General features: G+C 42.8%; 1 protein-coding gene across 10 annotated transcripts in view; it reads left to right on the top strand.

Moving 5' to 3' along the window:
• LOC117411410 (myelin transcription factor 1-like protein) overlaps positions 1-13,036 on the top strand; it is a 104,514-nt gene that overhangs the window by 70,219 nt on the left and 21,259 nt on the right. For all 10 annotated transcript variants that reach the window (XM_059025819.1, XM_034018902.3, XM_034018903.3 and 7 more), the window contains 3 exons: positions 1,121-1,383; positions 11,042-11,272; positions 12,570-12,691. In XM_059025819.1, coding sequence (XP_058881802.1) covers positions 1,121-1,383; positions 11,042-11,272; positions 12,570-12,691 — 616 coding nt within the window. The remainder of the gene's footprint in view (positions 1-1,120; positions 1,384-11,041; positions 11,273-12,569; positions 12,692-13,036) is intronic.

Genomic DNA, 13,036 nt, shown 5'->3' on the forward strand with positions numbered 1-13,036 from the left:
ATTCTAATGACGTAACAAGAACAATAAATGGGTACTCGGACAAGGTACTGCACCAAATTAGAACCAGTATACTACTAAAGTGCTCACAAAAGAGAAAGTAATGGTACTATATGGAGCTTTATGTACACCTGTAAGCAGGCCACAATGTAACCACACTAATCTCTTGCATCTTGTGTTTGTGAACTTTTGTGAAATTATTTGGAGTCTCAGTTACTGATGTCTTGGCTTTGTTTTTTAAGCTACATTCTCGGGCTCATCTAATGCATTTTATTACGAGACACTAAGACACATATCAAGCTCTACGAAGTCTCTGCTGGGTAGAATAAATCTGGATTATGGAGATTCATTTGCTTTATGTTCATTCTGTGCATATATTATTGATGCCAGGTTTTTTTGTAAAATTAGAGCTTCTGCTTTAAAAATTAAAAAGGCACATTCCATTATCACGTACACACATGCAGAAAAACATCTAGATATCTTTTTTATTTTTTATGTTTGATATTGCACCAGATACACTTCAGGAATTTAGGTATACTAGGTTTGGTTTTGCATTCAAGTAACTTAACTTTACTATGAAGCTTCTCTCATTACTGTGTATTTAGACAGTAGTCAGTTAGTAAATACATGGGCACTTACACAATTACAATGCTATTTTGCATGATATAACCCTAACCCTATCTCTATCCTCTTAACCCCCTAACTCTAACCCTTTTCTGATACAATTGTGTACTTACATATATTTTGCAAAAAGATTTACACATTAAGTACATTGTAACTATGAATGATAACATTGTAATTATGTGTAAGTACACATGTATTTACTAAGTAACGTAATATGCAGGTACAAAATCTATCGCAGTAAAGATGGACAGGGATTATATAAAGCAACCTAGAAATTTCAATTTAACACATCAACCACTTGCAATGATTTGTTGCACCGTTTATGACATTGTATATAAAATAGTATTGCAATTGCAATACTGAGAAAGCCCTGTAGTGTAGATAGATAAGCAGATACATAGAGAGGTACACAGCTATTGTAGATGTATATCTATGTATTTCTGTGTGTGTTTGGAAAGAGTAAACCATTGAAAGCAGTTTATGTCGCCTGTCCCTCCAGCCAAGCCCTACTGTAAAATCTCAAGTTCAGCAAGCAGCACGACAAGCAGTTATGCTCCCAGCAGCAGCAGCAGCAACAGCAGCATGAGCTGTGGAGGAGGAGGAGGCAGCAGTGCCAGCAGTACCTGCAGCAAGAGCAGCTTCGACTACACCCACGACATGGAGGCCGCCCACATGGCAGCTACCGCCATCCTCAACCTCTCAACGCGATGCCGCGAGATGCCACAGAACCTCTGCACCAAGCCTCAGGACCCATGCTCCAGGGTAAAACTGCACACTTACTGTACTTTAGCGCCAGAGTGGGGTCTATCATTGTGAATCAGATTGTACCACTGGAAAATAGCATGTTTGTTGAAATATATATATATATATATATATATATATATATATATATATATATATATATATATAGTTATCCTGCAATGATTGAAGAAATATAAATGGATAAGGCGGCAGGAAGACCTACAGACGATTTGATTTCTGCAGATTGTAAATTTGTATATTTTAACGGCCATTTTATGTATTTAAAGGTTTTTGAATATTTTAATTGATAGAGATGATTTATTTTCTCAAAAGGCATTTAACCTTCATTTTAAACCACGTTTCAGAAATCAATTGTAAAAGTAACTGTTTCCACAGCTGTTGATATACAACAGAATGGGAATAGCCCTAAGAGAGATAGGATCTTAAATATGCACATCACATTCAAATATCATTAATAGTGTATTTTAGTTATTTACTGTATGTGGGCTTTTTAAAATTATTTTTTATTTGAAAAGCAGCAAGCAGACACTGAAAATACTGAGCCAAATATGTCTTATTTAGGGATGATAAAGGCATATCCGTGCATTTTCAACCAAACTAAAGCTGATTTTGTGAGTCTTATATTGATGTTGACAGCATTGTTCAGTGAAAGGTACTTTTGCTTCCACTAAACAGAATGCTGTATACAGAACAGAGGAAGCCGCCTTAAGCAAGGAATTTCCTCTCCCTGCTGACTGTTTGCACTTCTGTTATTATTCTGTCACTGCCCTCAAGAGAGGAGAGTGCTGCTAGAAAACTGAGTAGGCAGCAGCCTTGAAAATGTAATTTGCGTTCACATGTTTTGTTTTTTTCTGAGTGAAACATAAGAAGGTCAGCTTAGTATATTTTGATTTATGCATGCCACTTTTTTATATACTACTGGTACTTTAAAAAATATTGAAGGCAGGGTTTTGTCAAGGAGGCTTTTGATTATATGAAAAGAGGTTACTTCATTGGCATCTGTGTTTCTTCTTTTCCAACCATTGCCCACTTGCCCCTTTTTATGTTCCCATTCAAGTAAATCATTGGTGGGGCTCAGCAGCAGGGTTGTACTGCTTTTGCCATGTATCTCTTTCAGCAAAAGTTGCTATGGCGGTTTGTCCTCTAATCATGTATAGTAGGGTGTGTCATCCCTTCCATACAGGAAGCCTGTCTCCTCGGAGGCGTTCCATTCAAGTCATTAAACAGTCCAGGATTTTTATTTAAAACACTCCCTGCAAAGACATATTTAAAATCTGCATTATGTTGCCTGATAAGGACAGAATATTTACCCCAGGCCGCTTATAATTAGCTGTGAGCTTTGCTTTTGATAACTAACCCGACAACTAATTCATTTCAAATATTGAGTAGTAGGTTATTTAATATGAAATTTGCACAAACTATTGTTTACGTCTAAGGTCTAAATTATGTACAGTGCCTTGCATAAGTATTCACCCCCCTTGGACGTTTCCACATTTTGTAGTGTTACAACCTGGAATTAAAATGGTTTTAATTAGGATTTTTACCATTTGATTTACACAACATACTTAACACTTTGAAGGTGCAAAGTATTTTTTATTGTGACATAAAAGTTAATTAAACAAAAAAAGACATTTGTTGGTTGCATAAGTATTCACCCCCCTGAGTCAATACTTGGTAGAAGCACCTTTGGCAGCAATTACAGCTGTGAGTCTTTTTGGGTAAGTCTCTACCAGCTTTGCACATCTGGATCCTGCAATTTTTGCCCATTCTTCTTGGCAAAATTGCTCAAGCTCTGTCAAGTTGGATTGGGACCGTTGGTGAACAGCAATTTTCAAGTCTTGCCACAGATTCTCAATCAGATTGAGGTCTGATCTTTGACTGGGCCATTCTAAGACATTCAGGTTCTTGTTTTTAAACCACTCCAGTGTAGCTTTGGCTGTGTGTTTAGGTTCATTGTCCTGCTGGAAGGTGAACCGCCGCCCCAGTCCCAGGTCTCTTGCAGACTGAAACAGGTTTTCCTCTAGAATTTCCCTGTATTTGGCTCCATCCATCTTGCCCTCAATCCTGACCAGTTTCCCAGTCCCTGCCGATGAAAAGCATCCCCATAACATGATGCTGCCACCACCATGCTTCATGGGATGGTATTCTCAGGGTGATGAGCAGTGTTGGCTTTGTGCCACACATAGCATTTTGCGCTAAGGCCAAAAAGTTCAATTTTGGTTTCATCAGACCAGAGAACCTTTTTCCACATGTTTGCTGTGTCTCCCACATGTCTTTTGGCAAAATCCAAACGGGATTTGATATGGGTTTTTTTCAGCAATGGCTTTCTTCTCACGACTCTTCCATATATATATATATATATATTGTAAGACAGCGGGTTGTGTGAGACAGCAGGGAGGGGGTTAAAACCTCCCTGCGAGAGAATGCACCTTTTTGTTTGATTGTTTCTGCTTTTTCAGTTAATCAGTTTTGTTAATTGTCTTATTGTTTAGTTTAACTGTTTTATTATTTAATTATCCCCTGCACTTGGGCAGTAATTGAGAATTGGGACCAGGTGCAGGGTATTTAAGAGGAGCAGTTAGACTGCTAATGGCTGCTGAGTAGAAGGAGGCAAAAGGAAGGTGCTCTGCTTCCGAGCAGTCCTGAGAGTAAGTGCTTTGTAAAGAGTGTTAGTGTTGGTTTTGCGTGTCAGGTAAACGGCTTAGCCGTTCTGCAAGTTAGTCAGGGAAATACCTGTTCAGTAAGCGCTCCAAACGGAGTTAGGTGTTTGTTTGTATTTTGTTTTATTTTTGTGTTTATTAAAATAATAGCGCGACAGCGCTGAAAACTCCATTTTTGTGTTTCTGGGTCGTATTTTTAAAGGGGCACGAACCCGAGTGAGTGCAATCGTGTTACATATGGTGGCAGAGTGTGTGTGCACCCCTACTACCCTAGAAATGGAGAGCATCGAGGAGTTAATTGCAGACCGCAAGAATGGAGAGACAGATGAGCGAGTGGGGGTTGGCACCGCTGAAGAAAAGGGAGCCAACAGAGTTGGAGCTGTTGCTCCAGAAATGGGAGCAGGCTAGCGCAGCTCCACAGTCTCCCGAGCCAGAGAGGGAGGAGCTGCTATCGCCGCTTCCAGAGCCCAGAGGAGAGATGCCGCCGCTTCCGGAGCCCAGAGGGGAGGAGCCGCCGCTTCCGGAGCCCAGAGGGGAGGAGCCGCCGCTCCTGGAGCCCAGAGGGGAGGAGCCGCCGCTTCCGGAACCCAGAGGGGAGGAGCCGCCGCTTCCGGAGCCCAGAGGGGAGAAGCCGCCGCTTCCGGAGCCCAGAGGGGAGGAGCCGCCGCTTCCGGAGCCCAGAGGGGAGGAGCCGCCGCTTCCGGAGCCCAGAGGGGAGGAGCCGCCGCTTCCGGAACCCAGAGGGGAGGAGCCGCCGCTTCCGGAACCCAGAGGGGAGGAGCCGCCGCTTCCGGAGCCCAGAGGGGAGAAGCCGCCGCTTCCGGAGCCCAGAGGGGAGGAGCCGCCGCTTCCGGAGCCCAGAGGGGAGGAGCCGCCGCTCCCGGAGCCCAGAGGGGAGGAGCCGCCGCTTCCGGAGCCCAGAGGGGAGGAGCCGCCGCTTCCGGAACCCAGAGGGGAGGAGCCGCCGCTTCCGGAGCCCAGAGGGGAGAAGCCGCCGCTTCCGGAGCCCAGAGGGGAGGAGCCGCTGCTTCCGGAGCCCAGGGGGGAGGAGCCGCCGCTTCCGGAGCCCAGAGGGGAGGAGCCCAGAGGGGAGGAGCCCAGAGGGGAGGAGCCGCCGCTCCCGGAGCCCAGAGGGGAGGAGCCGCCGCTTCCGGAGCCCAGAGGGGAGGAGCCGCCGCTTCCGGAACCCAGAGGGGAGGAGCCGCCGCTTCCGGAGCCCAGAGGGGAGAAGCCGCCGCTTCCGGAGCCCAGAGGGGAGGAGCCGCTGCTTCCGGAGCCCAGGGGGGAGGAGCCGCCGCTTCCGGAGCCCAGAGGGGAGGAGCCGCTGCTTCCGGAGCCCAGAGGGGAGGAGCCGCCGCTTCCTGAGCCCAGAGGGGAGGAGCCGCCGCTTCCGGAGCCCAGAGGGGAGAAGCCGCCGCTTCCGGAGCCCAGAGGGGAGGAGCCGCTGCTTCCGGAGCCCAGAGGGGAGGCGAAGAGCATACCTCCACCACAGCCCCGACCACCACCCCTACAGTCCAGTCCGGCATCGCTGCGTCCGGTCCCTCGCCCCTTGCTCCTGGACACCCTGTCGGTTAGCCCGGACCTCCCGTCACTAGACCTAAAGCCCAGGAGTCGGCAGAATCGGGCACAGTTCTCCACCTGGTCCCCTGCTCCGCTCCTCCCGGACACTAAGACGTCGCTGCGCTGCTCCCAGACGTCGCTTACGCTCCCCCTGGTCACTGCTTCGCTCCCCCTTGGTGACCGGACGTCGCTGCACTGGGTCCCAGCTGCAGACCTCTGCCCGCTGCTGCAGCCTCCAGTGCCCCGGTTGTCGTTCCGGTCGCCCCTGACAAACCGGTGGGGTCCCTCGTCGCCAGTGCGCGGTCCCTACCTGGCTGAGCCGGGACGTGGACCGATCCACCCTCAAGCCTGCCCGTGGAAGAGGGCGAGAAAGGACATTTATGGACTTGAGGGTGGGTGGTTGTGTCTTAGGGGAGGGGGTGGCCGTCGAATGGCCTGTGTCTTTCGAAAAGATGTGTAAGACAGCGGGTTGTGTGAGACAGCAGGGAGGGGGTTAAAACCTCCCTGCGAGAGAATGCACCTTTTTGTTTGATTGTTTCTGCTTTTTCAGTTAATCAGTTTTGTTAATTGTCTTATTGTTTAGTTTAACTGTTTTATTATTTAATTATCCCCTGCACTTGGGCAGTAATTGAGAATTGGGACCAGGTGCAGGGTATTTAAGAGGAGCAGTTAGACTGCTAATGGCTGCTGAGTAGAAGGAGGCAGAAGGAAGGTGCTCTGCTTCCGAGCAGTCCTGAGAGTAAGTGCTTTGTTAAGCGTGTTAGTGTTTGTTCGGTGTGTCAGGTAAACGGCTTAGCCGTCCTGCAAGTTAGTCAGGGAAATACCTGTGTAGTAAGTGCTCCAAATCGGAGTTAGGTGTTTGTTTGTATTTTGTTTATTTTGTATTTGTTTTATTTTTGTGTTTATTAAAAATAATAGCGCGACAGCGCTGAAAACTCCATTTCTGTGTTTCTGGGTCGTAATTTTAAAGGGGCACGAACCCGAGTGAGTGCAATCGTGTTACAATATATATATATATTATATATAACATATATACATACAGTATATATATATATATATATATATATATATACCGTATGTGTGTATATATGTATATATATATATATATATATATATATATATATATATATATATATATATATATATATATATACTGTATAAGCCAGGGCTTCCAATGGAACATGAAACAAACAATGTGATTGGTCGAGCAAGGTTCCAGCTGTCCGTATATTGGATGAATATGGACAGTTGGAACCTTGTCACGTATTCAAAATCACTGCACTGCCTCACAGAATTTAAAGTATCGGTAGCCATCTTGTTTACAGTTACAGATGTACAGTAAGTATAAAACTGAGTGACCAATTACCAGCAAAAAAAATCTCCAAAGTAGTAAGTAGACATGCAGATTTGGATGAAGAACAATTAAAGGAGCTGGAAGATAGCAAAACAGAAAAAATACCCCCCAAAAAAATTGCTGTCTTTATACTCACTCACCCCGACTTTGTCACTTCAAATAATGTCTTTTTACCGGTTTGTAAATGCTACAGAAAAAAACAAAGAGACACTTATGCACATTATCCACTCCTCTCAAACACAGACCTTGAAAAATTACTGAAATCCGAGACGGCATTATTTATTTATTTATTTATTTTACTCCCGTCCTGCTGAAACAACAGCATCTTGCACTCACAGAAAACAAAATTAATTCAGTGCTGTCTCAACTCTGCCTCCTGGTGGATCTTTTTAATGGCAATGTAAAATTTAATTATACATGCAATAAGGCCCTTTAGGGTGTCTGTATATGTTGAATATATGGACTTCTCGGGGGTTGAAGGCATTTGACTTTGTCTCGTGCCACATATATTCGACATATACGGACACCCTGTCTGGCCTTATTTCATTTATATATATATATTGTCATAGGCGCCGGGTTTGTCACATTTTTGGTAGTGCCCAAGGGTCAGGGGGCAGATTCCCTAACTACCAAATAGACTTGGGGTTAGGAAAAAACATTGATAATAATCTCTTTAAAAAAAACAAAATGTAAAATTTTCAGTAAACCCAATATCTATTGGATAAACATCTATCTACCTTGTGCACAATTATCGTCGCTGTGCACTTACAATATCTCATTTTTGTGTTAATATATTGCTTGTCTATGGCACATTGTTTGTATTATACAATGGTGCATAGAGGATAAACGATGAGCCCCATTGAATACAGAAAATATACAACAAAGTCGATGGATCCATAAATCCTCTTTAAGTTCATCACATAAATGCAATATCGTAGCTTTATCCATTCGATATCTCCATAGCACTTGCTCTTCTGTAAATGTCCAAACAGGTGGCACTTTGGTGAAACACCGTTGGGATATACTTTCGGCTGTGATTCCGTACTGGTGGGGGTGGGGGGCAGCTATCCATTTCATCCTCTAAAATATCAGCAACTCCTAGCAGCACATTGGGCACCATCACCATTAGTCAAAGAGTCACTCCACCCACAGCAGACCCTTTTAATTTTACAATGGAGCCTGTTTGAAATTGGTTCCCACCTCCAGAAGGACTCTTTGAAACAGTTGGAACCACTTTAGATGGAAAACACTCAATCCGACCACATCAACTGTGGGGGGTTATGTTAATTAAGTACCCACTTCATTTGTATAACATTATTCACAGTGTCGGAATTGGGGTTTTGCGACTGTTCTCATCCTTCCTGGACATTTTTGATTTTTGTTTGGAACACGAAAAACAATCCGAAAGTTAAAACACCGCCAGAAAAGCCCTCCCTGATGGTCGGGAAAGCTTTGATATTCATGGCCAATGTGCAGGATTAGAGTTGGGTTAAAACAGACGGAGACAGTGAGTAACAGTCTGAAAATATTGTGTATCTGACTAGATTTCATAAGAACATAAGAGCATAAGAAAGTTTACAAACGAGAGGAGGCCATTTGTCTCATCTTGCTGGTTTGGTTGTTAGTAGCTTATTGGTCCCAGGGTGTCGGCTTCAACAACATTACTGGGGAATTGGTTCCAGACCCTCACAATTCTTTGTGTAAAAAAGTGCCTCCTATTTTCTGTTCTGAATGCTCATCTAATCTCCATTTGTGACCCCTGGTCCTTGTTTCTTTTTTCAGGTCAAAAAAGTCCCCTGGGTCGACATTGTCAGTATCATTTAGCATTTTGAATGCTTGAATCAGATCACCACATAGTCTTCTTTGTTCAATTCTTTTAGCCTGTCTGCATACAACATGCCTTTTAAACCCGGGATAATTCTAGTCGCTCTTCTTTGCACTCTTTCTAGAGCAGCAATATCCTTTTTGTAACGAGGTGACCAGAACTGAACACAATAGTCTAAGTGAGGTCTTACTAATGCATTGTAAAGTTTTAACATTACTTCCCTTGATTTAAATTCAACACTTTTCACAGTATATCCGAGCATCTTGTTGGCCTTTTTTATAGCTTCCCCACATTTCAAGGTCCAACAGAGATTAACTACAGTGCTGTGACAGAAACAGAATGATTCTTAGTGGTAAATCTCCCTCCCGACCTGTGAGGGTGCTAAGTAACGGGACTGGTTGGCCTGACAATTCATTCCCAGGGTTAAAAGGAAGTCGGTCATCTAGAAAGGGGGCGGAGCTTCTGTGCACTAACTCATTGACCCGGAAGGGAAATGATGTGGCAGCCACATACTGGTGGAGCAGCTGCAATCGTTTACCAGGGGTCATGTGTGACAGAACAAAAAGGGGACGAAGCGAAATAATCTGTTCCTTTGTTGATGGTTGAGAAAGACCCGGAAGGACCCGTATTTGTGTTCATTGTACCTTGAGTGTTTTGTTTGTTTCTCTCTAATTGTTACTGTTGTTATTATTAGTAGACAGCTACCACGGGCCGGAGCTGTCGCCAGAGGCCAGCACTAACCCGGACATCACTGCACCTGTGTCACGATAAACTGTATTTACACCATGAGCAAATTAGCACGTGCTGTGGACTTGTGTTTGTGTTTTGTGTTTCGTGTGAGTGTTTAAGAACAGGACTATTATTATTTCGGGACCAACCCATGGATTACAAATAAAGCAATACCTGCCACGGTATTGCTTATCACTATTATTATTTACTGTGTTTTGTGTCATCAGACAATTGGATTTAAAAATAAAACAAACATTGCACCTGGATTATCGTTGTCTGTCTGTTCTTTAATCATTGCTGGATTCCTGCACCTGCACACAGTTAACCACTTTCCCACAAGTGCCCACAGACTAATTCCATAGCAGTAAGAGTCTATATTACGAAACATTCCAGCACAAGTCGCACACGCGATTAGCTCTGAAATACAGCAGTGTCAGTTCAGGAAAGGCCCAGTTTGGGGCAGAGGCAGCAGTCGCACAAGAGTCTCAGAGAGTGCTCCATTCTCAGCAGTGAAAAACGTATTAATCCAATACTTGCAGTTTTTGAGTCTGCATTTGTTGTTTTTTCATAAGTCGCTGTGAAAGGCCATTTTCAGTTGTAACCTTTCAAACTCAAGTCTCTGCAGCTGCATGTACAATTCCACTTCACAGTTAACTTGATATGGATCTACTGAGCCATATCGTAATGAAGAGAAATACAGCCCCGGGGGACAGCCGGATGAAGTCACAGTTTTGGAGGGCCTTGGCTAAAAAGGTCTTTTTTTGCCGATCTCTTTTGAGCCTTGTGAGATGAATCTGTTTACGTAGAGTGATCATGGCAAAGTGTTTTTAAGGTGGCAAAATAATAAATAAGAGTGGATCCACAGATACAATCATATATAATTTGCACATTAATAGAATACATCAATAAATTGTAGGCTGACATCTACCCCTGTTAAATGGTCCTTGTGATATTATGGGGTGTAGGAATTATTTCACCCCTCACCAGAGACGGAAATAATTTTGAGCTGAGCTTTTAATTTGGTAAAAATGGCTGAAGGATACAGGAGGCAAAGCTGTGGGAGAAGTGAGGTAAAGCATAATTGTCTGTTGAATGATCCCTGTTCTTATCCTTGATTCCTTGCACTGCTTTACCGGCTTCCTTACACTAGACTCCTAAAGACTGGCCTCTTTTTAAAGACTGCCTGCTGGGTGTCGGTGGATGTGCTGCAGTGCTGTAATTTTTGTGATATGCTGCCACATATAACCAACATTTAATTTGAGAGCTTTTAAGCTGCAATATAACGCAGATCTCTTCACAATATAACGCACCAGGCTTGCAGACCTTACCACTGCAGCATCCAGTCCTACGAGTACGACTGTCCATGCATTTTGACCTTGTTCTTATTTTTCAGGGCCCACATGTAACAGTTTTTTTGAGCCTGTAATGGGTTAAGCTGCTGAGGCTGTGTGTAACACAAGCAGTACATTGAAAGGATGCTGCCAGGCAGCTGGGAATTGATGATAATACGGTTTGTTCTGTCTTTGGCAGAACCCTGATATTGAAGTGGATGAAAATGGAACGCTGGATCTGAGCATGAACAAGCAGAGAGGCCGCGATGGCAGCTGTGCTGTTCTGACACCTCTGGAGCCGATGTCTCCACAGCGTCAGGCCATGATGAGTAGCAGGTGCTACCAAATGAACGAGACGGACTGCTGGGACCTACCTGTTGACTACACCAAAATAAAACCCAGAAGAGTTGATGAGGATGACCCCAGAGAGGTATTTGAGCTATGAAAACACTGCCTTTATCATAACTATTTTAATTTTTATTGAGAAATCAGAAAGTCACTTTTTTTAAAATGCTTCTCTTATAAGGGCTAGTAAGTGGCTGTTATCAATCTGTATTATGCACTATTTAGAGCAACTCAATTACAATATATTTTAAATATTCCTACCATGACATAGGATTTCATTTTTGCTTTACTGAATCAATTCTAAAATAAACTATTTATTTATGTATTATTTAAATAATTGGCAGATTTAATCATTAGGCTTTTAATCATGTTGCATGAGATATGTGATGACTTTACCAAATGTATCTTTGAAGAAATGGCCAGAACATTTTTGAGAGGTTTTTGTTTTTAGCTCGCCTCACATACATAACATAAAAGAAGCCTTTGAAATCTTCAGAACTACAATGTGAAATATACTGTAGAACAATGATGCAAAAAACAAAACAAACAAAAAAAAAAAAACAGAGGTTTTTATTTTTTACCAGAGTGCCATCTAGTGGAAATGTTATGTACTGATGGGTTAGGCTGCTGACTGCTTTCAAACACCTTGCATCTGATGTATCATTCTCAATTGTTGTTTCTGATAAGATCATTATTTAATTAAGAATTGACTGTAAAACAACATTTACAATGCATCCATCAACAGATGACGGTGTGTGGAGCCCCTGAATTAACAGTCCTTGCTCAGAAACTGACCTACTTTGTGACCCTTTGAGGAACTGCAAAGCTTGTGCAAATAGAGCCAAAGTGTTAACGGGATGTGCCATCATTAATCTGGATGAATAATGAATTCCACGGACAAATCAGATTTGTTTTTATGTAAAAGGTTCAATGAACAAAATGTGTCAAAGAGGTCCGTGTTAGATCTAATAATAATACATGGAGAATTAACCAACTTGTAATAAAAAATCAAGTGCACACAATATGGTGCACTCAACACTACCAAAGCCATAGAAACAATGTGCTGTATATTACTCTGGAAAGAATATTCAATAAGTAACCATGGAAACAGAACTTCAACAATGGCTGGTTTCACAGACCCTAAGTAGCACTAATCCTGGACTAACTAATGTTACCTTAGTTAAGGTATTCCAAGACAAGTGTTAACCAGGGTCTGTGAAACTAGCTGTAGAAATAAAAAAAACAATTCAAATTACATTTGTAGCTACTCTTTAGGATATAGAAAAGATGGTACTTATTTACATTGTAGTGAGTTTAGCAAATTCTCTTGGACCAAAGTAACTTTGCATTATTTTAAAATCTCTCCTTTAATTTGTCCCTAGCCTGAAGACTTAGATCCTTTTCAAGACACCTTAGAAGAGCGGCACTATCCTGGAGAGATCACCATCCCCAGTCCCAAGCCAAAATACCCACAGTGCAAAGAGAGCAAAAAGGATCTGATAACGTAAGCATTTGGGGAGGTGCAGTTTCATATTTATATTCCCTCTGTTTTGCTTAATACAATAAAAAAAGTGCAGTGTCCTTTGCACTACTAGCATGCTACATACTGTATTCAGCACATTATTCTTGCAAGTTGTCAGCTAGTCTGCATTGGCTTGTTTTTATTTCTGATGCTTTGTAGTAAAACTCATCATTCTCATATTATCCTGGTTTAAACATGCATACTCTTTAGGCTGTTTTTGTTTTCTTTAAATTTTTTTGTTTGATGTACCTGGGTGTGATGGGAGTGGTCATGTGACTGGTAATTGCGCCTCACATAGAAGATGTGATCATTTTTCATTCAATTTAT

This window comes from Acipenser ruthenus, chromosome 6, assembly GCF_902713425.1.
Source record: "Acipenser ruthenus chromosome 6, fAciRut3.2 maternal haplotype, whole genome shotgun sequence".
Classification (NCBI taxonomy): domain Eukaryota; kingdom Metazoa; phylum Chordata; class Actinopteri; order Acipenseriformes; family Acipenseridae; genus Acipenser; species Acipenser ruthenus.